The sequence below is a fragment of the Balaenoptera musculus genome, chromosome 18 (assembly GCF_009873245.2).
Source record: "Balaenoptera musculus isolate JJ_BM4_2016_0621 chromosome 18, mBalMus1.pri.v3, whole genome shotgun sequence".
NCBI lineage: Eukaryota > Metazoa > Chordata > Mammalia > Artiodactyla > Balaenopteridae > Balaenoptera > Balaenoptera musculus.
The window spans coordinates 67,279,218-67,302,269 of NC_045802.1; the positions used below are offsets into that span (position 1 = coordinate 67,279,218).

The window sequence follows — 23,052 nt, forward strand, 5'->3', positions numbered from 1 at the left end:
GCTTTCGTTTCTCACCTTCTGCCGCGCGTCCTTTTCCCTCCACGTGCAGCGGGCCCATCCACAGCGAGGAGGAGAAGGGCAAGGGCAGGGGCTGAGGAAAGGGGGATGGAGGTGGTAAAGCGGCAGCTCTCAGCTGGAGGTGGGGGGACAGGGACTTTCCCCCCTTAGGTGCCTGCCTGCTGGGTCCTGAATCTTGCTCCCTCCTCCAAAGAGTTTCGGGAGCTCTGAACAGGAATCTGCAAACCTGCTAACCTATTTCACTCCTTTCCCCCGCGGGGCACTGCTCCTGTCCTCGGAGGGGGCGAGTAGGGGTGGGGATTGTCGGGGGATTCGCGGGAGGTGGAGGACGCGGGGCCGCGGCGGGGGGAGGGGAGGTGACAACTGCCCCTCCGGGATTAAGTCCCTCGTAGCCCAGGGTGGTGCCGGAAGCCCGCTCCTGTGGCCCCAGGGAAGGGGTGGTGCTCGCGGGTCCCTGCGAAGCGCCGCTGTCCGCGCGACAACGTAAAGTCCTAGGTGGGCACCCGGGAGGGGCTCCCCCTTGCACAACCTCAACAGCGACCTGCAGAGTCCGCGCCACCGATCCTCCTCCAGCTGCTCCTGGTGTTGTCCGTGTGCCCGTCTCCCGCTGCCTTAGCTGCTTTCAACCACAGAGGCTGGACTGGCGCGTCCCTGGTGGCGTAGCGCACTCCGCGGAGCTTCCTGCGCTCGGCCCCGCGGCGCCGAGCGGAGAGACCGTCTCCGGCCGTAGGACCAAGTAAGGCGCGGATCAGAGGTGGGCTCGCCCGGCCTGGGAGGGGCGCTCGGGCGGGCGGCCGCTCGGCGCACCTGCCCCCGGGGCGGGGCGGAGCGGGGCGGGGCGCGCCGGCGCGCAGGTCGCGGGCGCGGACGCTGGAGGGGGCTGTGGCTCTCCCGCTGTCCCCGCGGCTCGGGCTGCGCGGCGCCCGGGCTCCCCCCAGCTGAGGGGCCGGCCCAGGCCCGGGGAGGGGCTCGCCTTCCTTCACTTCCCGCTCGCCGGTCTGGAGGCGGCGGGGCCGGCGCGGGCGCAGGGCTGCGGGCGCTCGGCTGGCGCGCGGGGCGGGGACGCGGCCGCCGCCCGCTTTGCGCCGCTCCTCCCCGCGCGAGTGGCGCTCGGCCCGGCGTCGAGGCGGCCATGGCGACCCTGAGCCCGCTCCCCACCCACCCCGCCTGCTCCGCCCTCCCCTCCTCCCCGCGCCACCTTTGATGGCTCGGACCTCGGCCGGCCGCCGCCAGCCCAGCTCGCGCGTCCGCGCCGCCGCCGCCGCCCCCGCCGCCCGCGGGTATTAATAGCCGAGCGTCCCCGCCGCACGCGCAGCCGGAGCCGCCGCGCCCTCGGCCGCCGGGAACTCGGAGCTGCGGAGCCCGGAGGCCGGGAGTGGGAGCCGGAGCCGCCTGCGCCGTGGAGGTAGGAGGCGCGCGGCGAACAATGATCCCGGCGGACTGGCGGCAACTTGTGCGAGTCGGGCGCCCGGAGCCGACCGACCGGGGCGCGGGTGGAGGTAGCTGTGTGGCCCACGGGTCCTGACCGGAGGAGGGGGCGGCGGGTGGGACTGGGCTTCCCCTACTGAGGCGGGAGAGTCGCTCTCCGGGCCCGGGGCAGCCCGGCAACAATAGCCGGAGCTCGGGGGCCTCCGGGCTCCGCGCCGCCCCTTGCACCCTCCTCTCACCTCCGGGGACTCGGGCTGCGGGCTCCGCGCGCGTCCCCTCTCGCCTCCCCCGCCCCGCGGCGCCCTTCCCCCTCTTCCTCCCATCCCACCCGGCGCGCTGACAGCGCCGGACGCGGCTTCCGGACCTCCGGCTGCAATCTCGGCCCCTGCGACCGACCGCGGGCCGGGGAGGTGGTCGTTGGCGCGGGTGCCACCGCGCTGCCGGGTGCCCTCCGCTCGCCCACGCCGGTGCGAGGACCCCGGTGGGTGACAAAGAGGAACACGCCCTCTGCCTAAGTTAGATTTTGTCCCTCTTTGCCGCCAACCTTTATGAAGAGCAAAGTTTTTTTTTTCTTTCTTTTTTTTTTTTTTTTTAAGCAAAGGACAGAGATTTTTGTGGTGAGCATTTCCAAACAACAACTTCTGATTGTGGTTTTACGATTTAAGTTCCGGAAACTTTAGCTGTGTGATCCTGCTAGACCTTTGAGAGTGTGTGTGTGTGTGTGTGTGTGTGTGTGTGTGTGTGTGTGTGTGTGTGTGTGTGTGTGTGTGTTTTGTTTGAGGGGAAAAAAATGAGTTCCCCGTAATCAGTCTAGATGTCGTTTATGGCAGTTGGAGCCCAGCTGGAGTCTGTGCAGGATCCCCCAGAAACGAGGGAGGTGAGGCGCACAAAGAAACGAGGACCCTGGTATCAGATCTGCCCCTTGAGATGTGGAGAGATTGCCTTTCATCTGGAACAGTTTAGCCGGCTCAGCCTGTCTCTGATTCTTCTGGAGTACCATGGTGGCCTCTGGCTGTTTCATTTTATTATTGTTGTTGATGTCTTTCTTGTTAGTTTCTCAGGTTTGACTTGCTCAGCCCCGCCCTCCCCTGTTTCACGGTTCCCCCTTAGCCATGGCTTTTGGGGACCCCATCTCCCCCACCCAGCAGGCAGGGTCTTCAGCAGAGCCAAACCCCAGCCTAGCAGTGGGTTAGGTTCACTGTGCTTTGCATGTGGTGACTTGGCCAAGCCCATTCCAGAACATCTTCCAGCATTGTCTTGCTTTTCTTATTCAGTCTAAACAGGACAGAAAGGAGGAAGAAAGGCCTTTTTGGTCCTGAGAGCTTTGGGACATTTGCCTTAAAAATTGTCCTCATTGTTGCCATCAAGCAGGCCCTTCTGAGGTCTCCTACCTTTGGCTGTCTTCCCACATTCCACAGCCTTCTGGCCGGGGGTTTACCTTCAGCCTTTCCGGGGGGTTGGTCTTCTGGGTTTGACACTTCCTGATGATGGGTTCAGCATCCACATGGCTCACTTTATATTCCTGCAGCATCGTTCTGCAGCAAGGCACCAATATTGGAGTTACTCCAAGCACAATGGAACGTTTGTGTTCTTAGAATGTCTGGCTGATAGAGCTGCTTCTGGGTAAAACGAAGAGACACATTATTGGCCAGTGGCTGGCTTACTGGGCGAGGTGTTGGTGGAAATAGTGAGTTGCTAGCCCAGTGCTTCCCAGAATCTCTTCTTTCTTTTATGTGGACGAGAAACTTGAAATACTTGGTGATTATGTAGCTGTGCTCCACAGGGCCACAGATTCGGTAGCATGCCCCCTGTGAGTTGGGGTGTGGTTTTTCATTTAAGGTGTTCTTCCCCTGTGGGAATCCTGAAGGTAGGTTTATAATGTCCTTTTTCACATAGTTAGTATTTTTCTGGAATTTTATACAGGGATTGAATTCCTTAGGTCTTAATAGAATACTAATGGTACTCTGCGGGCCAAATTTACCAAAAGGAGATTTAAAAATCTGTCCTAGATAATTTTCTTCTGGTATGTTGCAGTTATGCCATAATTATCTTAAGACCATGAGGAACCTGGGTGAATATTTTTGTTTTGCTTTTTATTTAAGAAACTGTCCAAGGAAATGGTTTTAAGAAGATAAGAATTGAATATAGTATTGAAAGGGTTAGTTTTTTAAAAAAAAAAGTGGAATTCATCCTCTAATATTCATTGAGCTCTAATATTCATAGAAGAGTTTAATTCATTTGGAAAATGATATATATTTATAAGGAGGGTGCCTGTGATAGACATCAGAAAAGAAAACCTTTTTCCATCCTTGAGGAGGTTAGAGAATGCTGGAGAAGAGACAGGAGCCCAATTTTTGCATACTGAACACTTTAGGAAAGACGGCATTATGGCTTTCGCAGAGGATGAGGAAAGTTGTATGGATTTGTAGGTACTTGGCTAGTGCTTTGACAGCAAAAGCTTTTGTAAGTGGCCTTGCTTATTTCAGAGACCTGCCTAGTGAAATGCACTTTCCCCTTGAATTGAAGATGCTACAGACAAGAGAAGGGCTCTTATAATCCCCAAATACAGTCACTCAAGTCCTTTCTACTCTGGGTGCACAGGTATTCCAAGTGTTGCTTACCATTGCCTGGGAGGGAAGAGGGTGGGCTTTTAAAGGTTCCTGGGGCTGCACCTCTCGTATTATTTGGTACTTTTGATTGAAAGGAGGGCTCTCCAAGCCTGACTGTTGAATGGGAAGCGGTGGATCAACTTTTTAAAAAATTTTTCCTTGGTTTTTTAATGGTTAGAGTTTCTGCTGTGGCCTCACTTCATCATAGGCCCCTCACCCTCTGTTTCCGCCAGGTTACTGCCTTAAGCACTTCCACATGTCTGGGAAGAGCAGAGCCCAACGGTTTCCATTCAAAATTACTTGAAATACTGATTTCACCAGTCCTTTTATGCCAAATGCTGCCTTTGTTTTTAATCAAGGAGCCCCCAGAAACTGTTTATTTTGAAGTGGAGAAACTGGCTTTTTATAGGCTGCCCTCCTCCTGGTTTAAGTCAGTTAAAAATGTTTTGCCAAGTGGATACTTTGAGCAGAAGTGGACACTTGGTACACATGAAATGTGGGTGCTCTAAGCCTTTGACACTTGTGAAACAAACCAGGGACCGTCAGGTACAATGTGCCTCACCATGCTCAGCGCTGCCTATGAACTCAGGCAGTTTTCTTATTCAACGTGGGATGGAAATCAGACGGCAAGATGGGCAATTTAATATGGGAATTCATCATTTACACTGAATTAATGTCATGTGTAAAATGGTCATATTTGTGCATACATTTTCAAACAAAAGGGCCTCAGGCCAAACTGGATTACCTTTAACTCTCTATTATGTAATATTCCTCACCAAAGAATAACTCCACTTTGTGTGTAGACTTTGGCCTTTTCATAAAGGTATCTTAGAAGACTTATAAATCCAGTATTATATGACTTTCATTTTTTGTTCTCATCGTATTAATTCAGGATCTAGTATAGTGCCTGGCACATAGCAAACCCTTTCTAAATACTTGTTGAGTGAATAAGTAAACCTAATTTTCATGTCCTTTCAAGTTATTCTTTAAGGTTTTTAAGGGAAATTTGATATTAGCCCTGACAAGTTGTTGTTCTGGGAATTTGAAAATGTGGTATTTGATTTCATTTCTGTTTTGTTCTAATTTAACAATTTAAACTAACCTTTAAAGTTGGGTATTGTAAAAATATACGGGCTCATTTTAAAAAAATCAGACAATAAAAGCATGAAGAAGAAAGTAAAACCTACCTGAAAAAATTAGCTTCTGGGATAACTTTCCCTTTCCTTCTTAGAGGTATATTTTTTAGAAGTTCCATTAGTGAGCATCTCTTGGGGGTAACCTCAGTTTTTGTGTGCCTTTAAATTTGTTCCGGAATGATAAACTACCTGGGCGCGCAATTCTGGATTGTTGATCCTGTATTAATCAACTCTCTTTTGGTTCCATTGTTGTTGTCGCAGTGTCCACTGTTGGGCTGTTATTTGTAAATAATCTGTCTTTTCTCTCTGGCTGCCTTTAAGATCCTTTGGAGTGCTGCAGTTTCACTACGTCTAGATGTAATTTCTCCTTTCCTTTTATTCCCCTCTCTCCTCCCCCATCTGCTTCTTTTCCCTCCTCCCTCCCCCTTCCTCCATCATCTTATCAGTGTGTTCCTTTCTGTTGCCCTGTAGTATTTCGGTGTCTGGATGTGCTACAATTTGTTGATCTGGTCACCCTTGGCCACTCTGGCTGTTTCCAGTTTGGGCTGTTATGAATAAGGCTGCTATGAACATTTGTGAACAAGTCTTTGTGCGGAGATCTGTTTTCCTTTTTATTGCTCGGTCTTATGATAAGTGTATGTTTATAAGAAACTGCCATCTGTTTTTCCGAAGTGTTTGTACCATTTTACATTCTCGCCAATGATATATGAGTGTTCCACGTACTGTAATCCTCATGAACACTTGAAATTATCCATCTTTTTCATTGTAGCCATTCTGGTAGATGTGTAGTGGTATCTCCTTGTGGTTTAATTTTATATTTCCCTGAAAGGGAAATGATAAGTTTTCCTGTGCTTTTTGGCCATTTGTCTATCTTCCTTTGTGCCGTGTCCATTAACACTTTGTTCTTTTTCATTGATATTTGTCTGATTGTTTTATATAGCTTTAGAGTATAATTGACATACAATAAACTGCGTATACTTAATGTCATCTTATTTTACAATTATAGGAGTTTGGTGTATATTCTATATACAAGTTCATTGTTAGATCTATGTATTAATATTCTTACCAGGCTATTTTTTAATCTTTTCCTCTTTTAGTGGTATCTTTTGAAGAGCAAAAGTTATTAGGGAAACATTGTACATGGTCTACTTATTGAACTTATTAAAGGTCAGGGAATTTTTTCAGCTTTGGAAAAATAACACATTTTTGTGTGTAAGACATAGACTAATATTGCTTTGTTCAAGAGGTCAGTCTCCATTTACTTCATGGGGATGGAGCAGTTCTATTCTTTCCTAACTAAAACTGAGTTGAAAAGACATGAAAATGAAAAAACAAAAAAAAAAACCCTGCTTATTTTGAAAATCTGGGGAAACAAGGTGTTTAAGGTTATGATCAAATAAATTTCTGAAATTCAAAATTGAATTGTTCTTTTAGCACACAGAAAGATTGTGGAAAATAAATATTTTTGAAATCAATACAAAAAATGGAGCCCTGGGTAAAAGCAAGATGTAACATTCTAAAAAGAGGTTGGAATGGCATACGTAGGTGCTTGTAAAAGGAGTTTAGTGTCTCTATTTTGGCATGAATTATATAGTGTTATTTGTGTACTCTCCTCATTTTCTGAACCAGATAACAAGCATTGTTGTCAGGTCAGAAAGTACGTTTTCCTGATTTTTGTTTCTCCTGCCCATAGAAGGTAAATAAATATTGCTTGACTTGAATTAAAATTTTTGTAATGACTGAGACAGAAACAGACTCAAAGAAATAGAGAACAGACTTCTGGTTGCCAAGGAGGAGGAGGGTGGGGAAAGGATGGATTGGGAGTTTGAGGAGATGATTAGCAGATGCAAACTATTTTATATTGTACAGATAAACAACAAGGTCCTACTGTAGCGCACAGGGAGCTATATTCAATATCCCGCGATAATCCATAATGGAAAAGAAAAATAAATAAATAAAAATTAAAAATTTGTATAATGAAAACCCCATGACATTTTAGAATACGGAAGTTAGAGATTGGGATCAAAGGTAACAAGAGTTGGGAGTATAGGTGTTAAAATGTGATGTTGGGCAAGTTATTGGCGCTCTTTTCCTAAAACATCAAGGAAACTTCCAAGAGTGCATTTATCTTCCAGTGATAGAATCTTTGACTGATAGCAGTGAAAGTCATCAAACAATTAGTTGCCTCAAGTAATAATAAGAAGGAAGGGGCTCCCGGTTCAATGCCTCAGCTCACAGAACCACCCGGGAGCCAGGTTCTTTCTGTCCTTCCACCCTGCCATCCCGGCTTGTTGCTTTTTGTACTCTGGCTTGCTGCCTAGTGGTTAATGAGACTGCTGCAGCCTGATTGGCTGTTATGGCGAAGGGCTGCTGCAGCTCCACGCTTTTTACTCTTACACATTTGGTGTCGTCGGGCCAATAATGGCACAGCCTTCTTCACGCTCCTTTTGTCCTTAAGCAAAGTGCTTCTCAGAAGCCTCCAACATTTGTTGGTCTTTGAAGAAGGATCTGGGGAATATTTCTGCGCTCTGAAAGAGAGACCCAAGGGCTGGACTGAATGTGATGCCTGGAACCACAGCAGCCAAAATTGTGACTAGCCTTGGGATGAAGGCGAGAGAGGATGATGGGCTGAAAGATGGAAGCAGAGTTCTTGTGGGCCTCACTTAGTCACTGACCTTCCTGCACCTGGAGCTTACTACACTAAATAATAGCTAATTTTGTATACCAAATAACGCAGACCTGGACTTAGTGTAATAGACAATAAGTTTCCCCACCCCACTTTCTAATTCTGTTATTGCCATCCAAAGCATCTTGACTGATACATTAATTGGAAGACTTTATCTTTCTTTTTAAAAAAATTTTGTCTTTTTTTGTTTTTTGTTTTTTCAGTTAAGTATAGTTGACTTACAACGTTAGTTTCAGGCGTACAACATAGTGATATGATATTTTTATAGATTATGCACCATACAAAGGTTATTTCAGTATTAATGACTGTATTCCCAGTGCTATACATTACATCCCTGGGACTTACTTATTATATAACAGGTCATTTGTACCTCTTAATCCCCTTCGCCCATTTTGCCCATCGCCCCACCCTCCTCCCCTTTGGCAGCCACTAGTTTGCTCTCTGTATCTGTGAATCTGTTTCTGTTTTGTTACATTTATTCATTTGTTTTTTAGATTTCACATATAAGTGTAAATACAGTATTTATCTTTCTCTGTCTGACCTGTTTCACTTAGCATAATCCCCTCCAGGTCCATCCATGTTGTCACAAATGGCAAGATTTCATTCTTTTTTATGGCTGAGTAATATCCCATTGTGTATATATACTACATTTTCTTTATATATTCATCTGTCAGTGGACATTTAGGTTGTTGCCATGTCTTGGCTATTGTTAATAATGCTGCAGTGAACATAGGGGTGTGTGTATCTTTTTGAATTAGTGTTTTCGTTTTCTTTAAATACGCAGGAGTAGAAATGCTGGATCGTATGGTAGTTCTAGTTTTAATTTTTTTGAGGAGCCTCCATGCTGTTTTCCATAGTGTCTGCACCAATTTACGTTCCCATCAACAGTGCTGGAGGGTTCCTTTTCTCCACATCCTCACCAGCGCTTGTTATTTCTTGTCTTTTTGATGATAGCCGTTCTGACAGGTTGGAAGATCTGATCTTTCATCTGCCATTTAACATTATGTATGAGAAAAAGAGTTTATTACTGTTAATTATATGGAAAGTGGCTTAGTGATCACGTCAAGTCACTGTGAGAGATGAACTATTTTTAAGGACTTTACGTATTTGATAATGTGTGCAAATCTTGTCACTAAGTCTGCATGATTTTCACCTTTTCCTCTTAAGATGGCCTTGCAGGACATCTGCTTAGCATTGACCATTTGGGGTTTGGATAACAAGACATACTTGATGGGAATATTTCGTTTCTTTAAGAAAAAAATGATGGCAGTGCCTACCATTTCTGTCAACCTAGAATGGCATTTATCTGCATGTTTAATATTGCTTAGGAGATTTGTGAGGCCATTATTTATTTATTTTTGGCTGCGTTGGGTCTTTGTTGCTGCACGTGGGCTTTCTCTAGTTGCAGCGAGCGGGAGCTACTCTTCGTTGCAGTGCGCAGGCTACTCTTCGTTGCAGTGCGCGGGCTTCTTATTGTGGTGGCTTCTCTTGTTGTGGAGCATGGGCTCTAGGCGCGTGGGCTTCAGTAGCTGTGGCGCACAGGCTTAGTTGCTCCGCGGCATGTGGGATCTTCCCAGACCAGGGCTTGAACCCGTGTCCCCTGCATTGGCAAGTGGATTCTTAACCACTGCGCCACCAGCGAAGTCCCTGTGAGGCCATTATTAATCAGAGATTAATATCTTCCTTTATAATCTTGCCGGATCTTTTGGTTGTCTGGCATGAAATCTTACTGGGGGCCAATGTTATTAGTAGAGTGAACTGCTTGGAAATGTCAGGATTTGGGTAAACTAAAGATTTACCACGCTGAAAAATTAGACACAGATATTTGTGAGCCTGTAAAGAAAAGTTGAATGATTTTATAATAACCGTAATCCAAGCAAATGAATTGAACGGAAAATATCCTGGTGAACAACTTGCAGAATATAGAGCCACAATATTCCTATCTATTTTTATTTAATTGATATGACTTTAAAAAAGAAATCTGGTCCTTCCCCCACCTCTTACTATCAAGATGGTCAACTGACCAGGGTAACTTGCATATTCGCTGCTGTTTTATTTTCACTTCACTTTATGTAAGGACTTATCAATTCAACAGATATTTATTGAACAGCTGTGTTGAATTACTAGTTACCATTGGTGCCACAGAAACAGGGTGCAGTTCCCTGCTCTCAGAGTGTAGCATCCAGACCGGATTGGAGAATTATCTAGATAATTACAATATAAGGTGGTATATGACCAGAGCTTTGCAAAAGGTACTGTAATCGTGGAAGCGTTCAGGATAGTAAGACATTGGATTCTGGTTGGAAGTTGCATTTAAGTTGAGCTTTCAATAAAGAAGTGTGTTTTGTTTGTTAGCTTGTTTATTTTAGTGTTCCCTTTGTAGTCTGTTTATTGTAACAGGATTAGAAAAGTATTCACTTATAAAACAGAAAGTAAAAATCCCTTGCAATCCTGCTGGTCAAAATTTATGAAGATTAAGATTTGATTTATTTCAATTTGACTTTTGGCATATTCAATATATCCCCAGTATTTTTCTCTATACATACAAACATATATCTTTTAAAAATTGGGAGAATGATGCATGTATAATTAGAAGTCACTTTCCCCCCATAACATTGTCTGAGTGTTTTCCATACTGAGTTTTCTTTGAAATGAAAATGTTCAATGGCTATATAATATCCCCCTGTATAGTCCTACATAATGAACCTAACGTTGCCCTTTATCGGTGATTTCTTGTGCTTGCAGTATTTGGCTGCAGTGACAATCTGTACATAAATCTATGGAAAAGAGGGTCTCTTGTGGCAAGGGACAGACACCCACCTTGAGTCACAGGAAGCAGAATAGGGGAATTTCGTAGCTCTCAGTTCCAACCCCAGAAAGGGCAGAGGTGGTTCATCTCAGGAAGGGAGACCTGGGTCCAAAGACTCCAGCCACCTGTGGGGTTGCCCTCACAATGCCCTGCTTTTTCGCTAGGGATTGGCTTCATTTTCCTGGTTCTCTCCACGGGCACTTCGGGGCAGTTTGCTGGTGATGGTGGCGCTGTCCTGCATGTTGCAGGAAGGATAGCATCCTTGGCCCCGCCTGGGGAGTCAAGCGGTCCTTCAGTCACGCTGGCAATTAGTCACAGCGTCACGCGTGTTCCATTCCCCGGGATAAAGCATTCATGCCGCTCCTGCTGTGATCGAGAATCACCTAGTTGGAGTTTGAACCCCCATCTCCACCCCTCCGGGGAAGGACTCCTGTTTAGCCCAGATGAAGGGCCCCTCTTATGATGGGTGTGTGTGGGGGGGGTGTACAAGGATGGGGTGAGGGTGGGGAACAGCAGCCTTTATGGGTAGGATTGACAGGCAAAAATAAGGGGAAAAAAACTTCCTGGGGGAGGGATCAAAAGGGAAGGAGGGGCAGAGATAGGAGGGAAAGGCCTCGGTCCACCACCATCCAGGGCTGTGCTGAAGCTCGCGGGTCCCCATCACGTAAAGGTTGATGTCTGAGCCCCGAGAGCAGCAGTTCTAACCTAATGTTCCCTTGTGAGGGGCGTCATAGTGATTTGTCCCTGAGTAGACATTATCCCCAAACAACCTTCCTCTCGCTTGTACTCAAGACACACCTTCTGGAATGGGAGGAAAGGGGTAGAAATCGATCAAGCCTACTCGGTGTGAGTTTATAGCAAAACTGTTCCCTGCAGAAGCCCACCAGGTAGGCTGGGATGGGAGGTGTGCCTGTGTGTTACTTTCTCCTCACTTGTGACGACTCTTTATGTGCCCCCTTTCTCTGTTGTTGGTCAGAAGCACTTAGTGAGCAAAGGTGTTAGTTCATGGCAGCCCTAATCAGTCCCCAGCAAACAGGGCTGTTTCAGGGCAACCATACGTTGAGAGGGAAGATACCCATTTGTGACACAGCCAAGCCATGCCCATTTTTCAAATTCCCAGTCAAAGCAATGTCTGTGTCTCAGTTCCGTTGGCTCACCTTTTGAGATTATCCACAGAAGCGTTGGGGAAGCTGACTGATGCGTAACTGGTTTCATCCATAGAGTATCTCACATCATTAGTTATTTACTCCCCGATGTATGAATTTTGCCTTTTTCCCCAGAGTTAGTTTCTGGAGGTCAGGGGCCATGTCTCAAACGTCTACTGTATCTTCTAGGTACTTAGGAAAGAGCCTTTCTTTGATGGATTAATGAAAATCTTATCATAGGATCTTAGGCAGCTAGAAAATCACAACTCATGAGATTCTCAATAACTCTTCACAGGCTAGAAAGAATAAAACTGATCTACCTCACTTTTAACAAAGATCTGTCAAGCACCGTTTATCCGGAGGGCACTATTCTTTTTTTTTTTTTTTTTTTTTTCTCTGACTGCTGTGAGCTGATTGGAGGGCACTATTCTTGAGATTCACATCGGTGAACAAAACAGGCCGAAAAATCCTCGTCTTCAAAGGGACCATATATTTTTCGGGGTCCAAACTGAGACATTTTTGACCCTGAAAAGTGCTAACTCCATGGGCTGCCAGAACAAGAGGCGTCTAAGTGGGTGGTCACCCTCGTGCTCAGAGAGTGGCCCAAAGTGGGGGGCTGATCTTTCCCAGAGACCGTCAGACTGCCTTTGGGACAGTCTGGGGACAGATACAGTTAATCTCCTGTGACTTCAGGGATGAGCCCCAACATTTACTCACCTGGCACATGTTTATTGAGAACCTGTGAGGTTGTATCAATGTTCTCCTAAAAGATTGCTTGCTCCCAGGCAAGACTGTTCATAGGGACATGCAAGTGGGAGATTTGTCCTCGGCTGTCGAGGAAAATAATGAATGGAATTATTTGAGAGACGGTGGACTCCTGAGATACACATCACAGATTCCAAGTAACTTGCTTGCAGAAGTCCTTTTTTTTTTTTTTTTTTAAATTATTAACACCTTTAATTATTATTTATTTATTTATTTATTTATTTGGCTGTGTTGGGTCTTTGTTTCTGTGCGAGGGCTTTCTCTAGTTGTGGCAAGCGGGGGCCACTCTTCATTGCGGTGCGCGGGCCTCTCACTGTCGTGGCCTCTCTTGTTGCGGAGCACAGGCTCCAGACGCACAGGCTCAGTAGTTGTGGCTCACGGGCCTAGTTGCTCCGCGGCACGTGGGATCTTCCCAGACCAGGGCTTGAACCCGTGTCCCCTGCATTAGCAGGCAGATTCTCAACCACTGCGCCACCAGGGAAGCCCTAGAAGTCCTTTTGATCAGCGTTTTTTTTTTTAGATTTGGAAATCTACAGGGCTCTAGGCCCTGAAGGTGATTTAACGGATATATTTCTTTTTAAGAGAAAAAGGAATTGAAGATGTTTTGGAAGGAAAGCATATATGCATTAATAATAATAAAAAAAAGGATATACAGTAAAAGTGACTCTTTCCCCCCGTGTACTATTCTGTGAGTTTTACCACGTGTACTGATTTGTATGACCAACACCACAATCAAGATATGGAACATTTTCAGCAGCTTAAAAAATTCCCGTATGTTGTTCCTTTGTGTCACCCTCCTCTGTCCCCTGCCCCAACCCCTGTTAACCGCTGATCTTTGCTCTGTCACTATTTGTTCTTTTCCAGAATGTCTTATAAGTGGAATCACAGAGTATGTAACCTTTTGAGACTGGCTTCTTTCACTCACACAAATGTTTCTGAGATTCTTCTAAGTTGCTGTGACCATCATTCTTTCCCTTCTGTTGCTGGGTTGTATTCCATTGTGTGATGTACCACAGTTTGTGTGGCCATTCAGTTGTTGAAGGACATTGGGGTTGTTTCCAGTTTGGGGCAGTTGTGAATAGAATGGCTATAAACGTACAGCTGCTAGAAACTGTCCCGTGCAGGTTTTGATGTGGGCGTGATTTCTCAGGGGCAGATATCCAGAAGTGGGGTCTTCACCAGCACTTGTTGTTATCAACACTTTTTATTGTAGCCATTTTAATAGGTGTGTAGTGCTGTGTCAGCAATGCTGTTTATTTATTTATTTATTTTAAAATATGCTAAGAAAATACCTGTACAAGGGGCTTATCCAAAGATAGGACTAAATCGTTTCCTGGACTACCTAGCAGAGGCTTAATGAACTCTGTTAGCTGCCCGTTTTTTGAAGGGGTAGATCAAAAAGAGCAATTGTGTGTGTAAAGTCTGTAACAATGCCAGCAAGAAATAGATGTAAATAACATGTCCTGTAGATACTTATCTCAGAGACCTGATGGGGTGTATAGGTTTGATGTCACTAAGTATCTTGTTAATTCTCTATATGAATATACAGTGAAAATGATTAAGAGATAAAATTACAGAAGCAGCTGAAAGGCAGTATAGACATGGAGGAAAGAACACAGGCTTCGGGGCATGTATTAGTTGTCTATTGCTGTGTGACAAATTCCTCCCAAATTGAGTGACTTATGTCAATGGTAAATGTTGTCTTTCACAGCTTCTCTGGGACGGGACTCTGGGAGTGGCTTAGAAAGGCAGCTCTGGCTTGGATATTTGTAGTAAAGATGTCAGCTGGGGTGGTAGGATCTGTTTCCAAGGAAGCCCATAGGCTCCTCGGGCAGGCTGCTTGAGTGTCCTCACAGCATGGCGGCTAGATTCTCCCAGAGTGAGTAATTTATGAGGAGACCAAGATAGACACTGCCATGACCTAAGCTGTGAAGTCCTACTTCGTCACTTCCAGATTCTGGGTCACACAGGCCAGTCATGATTCAGTGGGAGGTGACTCCCCAGAAGTGTGGATGCCAGGTGGCAAGGACCACTGGGAGCCATCTTGGACACTGGCTGCCACGGGACTTGAGGGACCTGTGTTCAAATCCCCGCCGGCCACTCAAAAGCTGTGTGGTCTAGAGCAAGTCATGTCATTTCTGAGTCCTACTTTCCTCTCTTATTTTAAAAATGGAGGTAATAATACCTACTGAATAATAATTATTGAGATACAGTCATGGATTCTAAATAAATTGCTTGTCAGTGGCTTGATGGTCAGCATTTGTTAAGATTTGGAATTTTGGGGATTTGGGATTTCTTTTGGGATTTGAAGATAATATCTAAAAAGGGATTGTCTGGAAGTTTATAAAAGCCTTGTGACATGGCAGGTGTTATTTGTATTATTAAACCATGAAGCTTTGAATCTTAACTGTGCAGAACCTGTCAACAAAGATAAACACATTAAGTAATGACATTCTTTTTAGCAAAGGTATTGGTCACAGCTCCATTCACTTTTAGATTCTATGTATTTTTTTCTATATATTTTTCTATATATGTGTATTTTTTCTTCCTTTCTTGAAAGGGAAATTATTGTGAATTAGCAAAGACCAAATTCCTCATCTAACCTGCTTCTCAAGTCTTTATTTTTAATAATACCCCTCAAATAAGAAATATGTTATTTGTGGTCTACTGTATCGTGCTAGAGGAACTCAGAGAGACATTATGGATGAGTTTGGAGATGTCTGGAGAGCAGGTAAGAAGCATCAGCTCACTGCATCCTCTTTATAGAGTGTTTAGAAAATGCTTACTTGTAAAAGTAATTTTAAAATACATAAAGCAGCTCCATTTGACTTTATCGGAACAGTCCAGAAAGCATTCCTTTTCGAAGTGATTGTGATGTGGGATAATGTAACTCTGCCTGTTTTGCTGTAACTGAGAAGAAGCATGGCTGAAGGAAATCAGGCGTCTTGGCCCCATTTTCTTTCCCCGCCTCCTCTATTTCACTCCTCCCCCTGACCTGCCGCTACCCTACCCCCTATGTGCTGTTCCTTATTTATTTATTTATTTATTTATTTTTGTCTGCGTTGGGTCTTTGTTGCTGTGCACAGGCTTTCTCTAGTTGTGGCGAGCAGGGGCTACTCTTCCCTGCGGTGCTTCTCATTGTGGCGGCTTCTCTTGTTGCGGGGCACGGGCTCTAGGCGCGCGGGCTTCAGTAGTTGTGGCTCGTGGGCTCAGTAGTTGTGGCTCATGGGCTCTAGAGCACAGGCTCAGTAGTTGTGGCGCACGGGCTTAGTTGCTCCACGGCTCTTCTGGACCAGGGCTCGATCCCTTGTCCCCTACATTGGCAGGTGGATTCTTAACCGCTGCGCCACCAGGGAAGTCCCTGTGCCATTCTTAATACAAACCACAGGAGCCCTCGTCCCTGACATCCTCCCATGTGTACACCTGCCGCTTCCTCTGCTTGGTACGCGAGAGCTTTCCACCCAGTCCCTGCCCACCCTCTTCCAGAAGCTTTTCCGAAGGCTAAGATCTACCCTGAGGGGTGCTAACGTCGACGCTCTGTGTTTATACCTGTGTTTTTTCTCTTCCCCACTCCTTTTATTTATTGAGCACCAACTTTTATTGAGCATTTCTAAGTCCCAGGCTGAATTCTAAGGCTTTATGTGTGCAAAGTCATTTGATCATCCCAACCATCCTAATTTTTAGTCCACATTTTATATAAGAGGAAACTGTGGCACAAAGAGGTTAAATGACTTGCTGAAGGTCACATAGTTTATAATTGGAGAAAAGCTTTGGAAGTCTTTTCCCGTTTATTGAGAGCAACTTCTACTGAAGTATTTTACACCCTCCACTTTCCTAGTGCCTGGTAAAGTGCCCAGAACATAGTAGGTACCCAGTAAATATTTGCTGAAGCTTAACTCTCTTAAGAGGCAAACTTTGTCTCAAATAATTTCTCTCCATTTCTTTGTAAAATGTAGTCACCCTTGACCTTCTACAGGATGGTGAGGTTCTAAGGTTCTGAGCTTACTTCCAATGTTCTTCATTCACCCTCTTTTTTCTGGGGGTAACTTACCTCTTTTGGGATTATACTCTTAGTTTGTTACTTAAGAGATGACCACATATGTTTAAAATTCTGTATAAGATGCATGTGTTTATATGCATTGAGAAAAGGGTGTTTTACGTGTGGTGTTCTTTGGATAGGAATAACGTGAGTGGTTTTTATTTTTTCCTTTGAACTTTTCTGTGTTTTGTAAATTTCCTATAATGAATTTTTATTGTTTTTATAATTAGCCAGCCATGTTATTTAACATGAGAAAAGTAAACTGTTTCTCAGAGGTGGAAGAAAAGAAAAACCTGTTCAGATTTTTTCCTGCAAATTAAGCCAAGCCTTGGCCCCATTTTCTTTCCCCGCCTCCTCTATTTCACTCCTCCCCCGACCTACCGCTACCCCACCCCATGTGTGCCGTTCCTTTATTTATTTATTTATTTATTTTTGTCTGCGTTGGGTCTTCGTTACTATGTAAACAGTCATCTAAGACATACTTGGGCATTGCAGATCTTTCCCTGCTGTGTTATTGAAACCACCTACCTGAAGATCACTTTCTTCTTCGTAGTGTTTCCAAGGCACCTAACAGCAATATAGATGCTCATGACACTTGGGTGAGAGATGGTGGTCTAGGGGAGATGGTTATCAAAAGGTATTTTTAAATTTCTGGTTTGGAAGTTCAAGGTTGCCTGGGGTCTGTGGTTCAGATCAGTGGAATGCTTTTGTTTTGGAGGTAGAATAATTCATAAACATGAACTCAGACTCTAGGTAGCGTTTGAGAATAGTAATTCTATTCAGTTCCCAGAGTTGGCGTTATCAGGTCCAAAGTTGGTGGTAAGGCTCAAGGCCTGTGGCAGGGGAACAGTGGCTTCTCCCAGGCTGGTAGGTAAATTAGCAAGGACTGCAGGGGATAAGAAATTGTCCTGGTGGTTTGATTCCTTTTATTTTTAAAAAAATGGCTGTGCTTTGCTATAGGTAGACGAATCTGAGAAATGCAGAAGTTGTTTGCTTGCCGTGCCATGATGTTTGGGTACCACTTGCCTGTTTATCCTGAGGCTAACCAAGGTGGGCATCGTCCTAGTTCTTCATTCCCACTTGCTCTCGTCCCCCGGCATAGTTCAGTGCTAGGAATGGCCCTCAGTTCTACCAGCTGAAGACACAGTAAGAAAAGTCTATCTTCAGGGTGACAGTAGGGAAAACCCAATATCCTGTCAAAACCCATCCCCTGAAAACTGCTTGAAAGTCCCCTGCATGGGCTAGAAGGACAAACAGCACATAGGAATCATGTCCGGCTTCTCCTTGGAATCAGGATTCTGGCTGCCAGTTTTGTAGCAGGTACTATGCTAGACAGTGTGCTTGTACTTTGCACGTATGTTTATTTGGTCATTTACTCAATGAGGAAGGTATTATCTCCATTTTACAGAAGAGGAAGCTGAGACTCAGATTATTGGGTAGCGTGCCCACGGTCACACAGCTAATCAGTGAAATCAGGCATTCCTCAAATCCATGCTCTTCTTTGTGGCTCAGGTAGGGATCTTCTCCCAGCACAGCTGTACCCAAGCACGCCAGACTAGGGCGGCGTGAGCTGGATCCTGCAAGTTCAGGATCAGACCCTGCCTTTATTTAAAAGTGTGTTATTTTGTTCATTGTGAACTTTAAAAAATTACTTTTGATTTTCAAAAAATTCGTTAAAAAAGATTTTCTTAGTAACTGTGTGTTTTGGCACCCCCTTAAATTTTGCATCCAAGGCCAGGGCCTCACTTACCTCACACAGGCCCCAGGCAGCAAGCAGTTCTGGAGACAGAATGCAGACAGTCTGATGAGCCCACAGAGGAGTTCATCTTCCCTTGCGGCACTGTGATACTATTTTATTTTCCCTTTCAAGGCATTTTAGTCACCAGTCTCAAAGACCAGTCTTGGCCCCAACTTTGCAGACGCTCTTCTGTCTCTGCTGGACACAGTGGCTGGTACCAAAGGTCACTTACAGAAGCTCAGCTTTGAGAAACGGAAGCCCAGGCCTGATGAAAGCCTGTTAGGTTCGCGGAGGCTGGTGTTCTGTCGCTTGGTGCTGATGTTTGGGGAGCTGGCGCGGGAAGGAGATCTGTTTTCAGATTGAAGCTACATAATAAAGGAGCTGTGCCATGAGGCTTTCCCCAGCGCCGATGCCAGCCTGGCAGGTGGATGCCGTAGCCCTGATGGCAGGGCCTGTGCGGTTCAGGGCCGTGAGCGGGCCAGCCGGATGCAGGGGGATGGCCGCCTGCCTCTCCCTGCGTAGCTTGCAGAATGGCTTAGGGGGCCTAAATAGATCACAAGCCTGGCCTAATGTATTTCACATGGAATCGGCTGTGTTTCATGGAGTCTTTTTTTTTTTTCCTCTTAATAAAACATTTAAAAATAACCTTGTCCCTTGTGTGTGTGTGCGCGTGTCTTTTTTTAATTGCAAAAATAACAGGATCATGGTAGAAACTTCGAAAAGTGAAGAAAAGTAGTCTGGCAACGCACAACATATACACGCCCTCACACACAGATTGTTCTCTTCTTCATATTGACCTTACATAGTTTTCTTTCCTTTCTTTAATTAAAAAAAACCCAACAACTTATTTTTAGAGCAGTTTTAGGTCCACAGCAGAATGGAGTGGAAAGCACAGAGTTCCCGTATACCTGCTGGTCAGCCCTCCCCACTTCCCCCATTACCAGCATCCGGCATTTTCCTTAACTTTTAGATTTTTTTTTCCAATGTTTAATGTTTTTCAACTTTATAACACATTGTACATATGTTTTGTGAATTTCTCCCCCCTAATGTTGCTTCAGTAGTCCTTAAATTAACGTGATTAAGGGCAAAGTTCTCATGAGGTCACTTCCTGTTGACCTTTCCTCAAAGGAATGCAGCTGAGCTCACAGTGGAGGGGGTGGGGGGGACCCAGTTGACCTGCCCTTTGAATATTTATCATGTGGAGATTTCCCAGAATGTCCTTAGAAGGATGTAGGGGCGATGAAGACTCACTGCTCCTGCCTCTCTTATCGCTGGATTTTTTTTTCCTCATGGCATTTGTGGGAAGGGGTTTGGGATCTACTTTCTGTTAGAAGTGTGTAGCCTTCCTCATGAGTTAGGAAATAGAACTGTAGCAGGAGTGTTTCCAGAACAGTCTTGACTGTTAAAGGAGACACCTATCTCTGAGGGATGCTTCTGGCAGTGAACGCTGCTGTGAGGCTTGCCCGCTTGCCAGCTCGGGGGTCGCAAAGTGGTGCAGGGTTTCCAGGGGAGGGCGTGGGTGAGAGCTGGGAACACGGCTGCCTTAGCGGTGTGTGCCGGAAAAAGAAAAGCACCTTTCCCTTGTGTACCTGTAGACACTGGTTTATTTTGTTCACTTCTCTGCAACTACTGCCTAGCACAGGCTGTGGCCATTGTCAGGGGCCATTAAATCTTTGTTGAATGAAGGAAAATGAGACCCCCTTTGGGGCCTTCTTGGTAAAATGAGCTGAACCTCTCAAACCTGAGCCGACCTTCTCACCAAGCTGTTTGGCCCCCATGGTCTGTAAAAGCCTTGCATTGATAGTCACACATTGATGGCAAATCTAAGTTTATTCATCACCCTGCCCTCCAACACTGTCTGCTTTCGAGAACCTGTCCTGTAGCTTCTGGACTTGATTTCAGGCTCTCTCAGGCACAGGCCTGATTAGCCTCTTGAGAAGTTAGAGATTCTTAATGTTCTGTGAATGGCTGAGATGCCTTGCAAATCAGGAACTTGACAACAAATGCCCATTTAGAGGAAAAAAGAACTTGTTTGGGGGCCATGGTATCCTACATTAGTGGCCTATAAATTAAACCTAGCATGGCCTTTTTTAATACTTCTGATTACCCCCCTTTAGCTGAATTCTGAGTAAACTACTGGATGGCTAGAGTCTATGAGTAATGCCGTTGGTACCATCTCCAGTAGATAGTCTTACTTTTAGTGAACAATACGTATACCTAATCATATTTAAGAATGTGCGGGAGAGGAGGGAAAGAAAGGATGAGGAAACTGGCATATGGGTATTTTGCCTCTATTAATATTTGTTGATTGGCTGGCTACCTTGGCCAATTTCTTTTTTGTAAATAAGTTCATTTATGTCGTTTTTTTGAAGAGTGTCATTTGTCCTAACCATACAGAGGTTGGTTGAATAACTGGACTCTGTTTACCAGACACCCACTGGACAGCATTACTGGGACTCTTGTTTTTGTGGAAAAGGACATTTTAATTTGAGGCTGAAAGAGCCAGAAAGTCTGGGTTGCTCTTGGTGGGTTTATGCTGAAGTTTCTTGATTTTTCCTTACTGAATCTCTTGACTCTTTTGATTTGTGTCTGATTACACAACAGAGTGACACATCTGTGTCACCTTTTATATGCACTTCTACCCACTGCTGTGAGTCCAGTGGAGGTGTCATTCATCTTTAGAGAGCTTAGGTTTTTGTTTAATATGAAACAAGCTCGTATTCTTAATTGTTTTAAGAATTACAGAGCATCCTTCATTGCTGTTGTTTTAGCTTCCTCCTCTGTCATCTACTGTGCATTTTTGTATGAAAGGAAAGTCTCTTTGTCTTTCCGAAATAGAGCCAGTCTGGCAGGCCAAGAGGTTCAGCACTTAGAATTGTCCAAAGTGAATGATAGGATTCTTCCTTGAATCCTATCATTCATCCTCAAAATACTATGAAGTTTAGTTTGAGTTAACAGTCTTCGTTTTGAATTTGAAAAAGAATAGATGTATGTATGTGTATAACTGAATCACTTTACACCTGAAGCTAACACAACATTGTAAATTAACTATATTTAATTTTAATAAAAGATGGTTAAAAAAACAGACTCCAAAAAAGAAGAATATAGTTGATTTACAATGTTGTGTTAGTTTCAGGTGTACAGCAAAGTGATTCAGATATATACATATGTATACTTTTTCAGATTCTTTTCCATTGCAGGTTATCACAAGACATTGAATATAGTTCCCTGTGCTATACAGTAGGTTGTTGTTGGTTATCTATCTTATATACATTAGTGTGTATATGCTAATCCCAAACTCCTAATTTACTCCCTTCTCCCCCAACACTATCCCCTCTGGTAACCATAAGTTTGTTTTCTACGTCCGTAAGTCTATTTCTTTTTTGTAAATAAGTTCATTTATATCATTTTTTAAAGATTCCACGTATAAGCAGTACCATATATTTGTCTTTCTCTGTCTGACTTACTTCACTTAGTATGATGATCTCTAGGTCCAGCCATGTTGCTGCAAATGGTATTATTTCATTTTTTATGGCTGAGTAATATTCCATTGTATATATGTACCACATCTTCTTTATCCATTCATCTGTCGATGGACACTTAGGTGCTTCCATGTCTTGGCTATTGTAAATAGTGCTGCTGTGAACATTGGGGCGCATGTTTGAGTCTATTTTTGAACTAGTTATTTGCCTTTTTAAAAATTAAAAATTGTTCTGTAATTTGGCATATTATGCAGATATTAAAGGAAATGAAACATTCTTTGGGAAGCAATATCAGTGCTTTAAGACAAATTGTAACACTTGCAGTGGGTATTGTGAGCATGCTGCTCTGCACGTGGACCAACAGGCGTTGGTTTTCAACCCCACTAATTCAGGGTTCACGGCAGCTTGAACTCTGTCAGACTGAAGTTTGTTTTAACACAATGCTGTGGGAACAAGGTTTGTTTAGCAAATAGTGAAAGTTACATGGGGAACATTTACTCTTTTTAAGAGAAGAGACTTTTCCAACACTTTGGAAAGAATCATTCATGATTCTTGCCCATTAAACAAACCCGGTAGGACCTTAATATGATAACCTTATATCATTTAAAAAAACATATCATTCCAGAAATATTTTATGCATAGACATTTAATACAAATGGTAGCATGTACTAGATATTATATTGTATCTTGTTCACTTAAGACACCCTGAAGAGTATTCTATATTAGTGTATACTGATCTGCCTCATTCTTTTATTGGCATGTAACGTTCCATTTTATGGGGATACCTTTAATTATCTGTAAAGTTGTCTCTGTTGATAGACATTAGGTTGTTTCAAAAATTTTGCTGTTATAAACAGTGCTGCAGCGAAGATCCTTGAAGTCTCTTTGTGAGTATATCTGAAATATAAATTCTAGAAGTGGGGTCTGTAGTCAAAGGGTATATTTGTTTTTTTTTTTTTTTTTTTTTTTATTTGTTTTTAAGATAGATAGATACTGCCATATTGCCTCTCAAGAGTTTGTTCTGTTGGTGGGAATGTAAACTGGTACAGCCACTATGGAGAACAGTATGGAGGTTCCTTAAAAAACTAAAAATAGAACTACCATACAACCCAGCAATCCCACTACTGGGCATATACCCTGAGAAAACCATAATTCAAAAAGAGTCATGTACCACAGTGTTCATTGCAGCTCTATTTA

At 44.3% G+C, this 23,052-nt stretch overlaps 2 protein-coding genes across 5 annotated transcripts in view; one reads left to right on the forward strand and one right to left on the reverse strand.

The window, feature by feature from the left end:
- Positions 1-630: 630 nt before the first annotated feature.
- LOC118884071 (translation initiation factor IF-2-like) lies at positions 631-11,905 on the reverse strand. The gene is made up of 3 exons (XM_036831386.1): positions 11,844-11,905; positions 2,838-2,981; positions 631-1,957 (listed from the first exon to the last, which is right to left on the reverse strand). Exons 1-3 carry the CDS (start codon positions 11,903-11,905, stop codon positions 631-633), a joined length of 1,533 nt encoding a protein of 510 aa, XP_036687281.1.
- FARP1 (FERM, ARH/RhoGEF and pleckstrin domain protein 1) overlaps positions 1,281-23,052 on the forward strand; it is a 293,802-nt gene continuing 272,030 nt past the window's right edge. For 3 of the 4 annotated variants that reach the window (XM_036831748.1, XM_036831743.1, XM_036831746.1), the window contains exon 1: positions 1,281-1,423. The gene's annotated coding sequence lies outside the window, so the exon portion shown is untranslated. Of the gene's footprint in view, positions 1,424-1,498; positions 1,518-23,052 lie in introns of those variants that run through there. The other variant, XM_036831745.1, reaches the window with a different exon arrangement.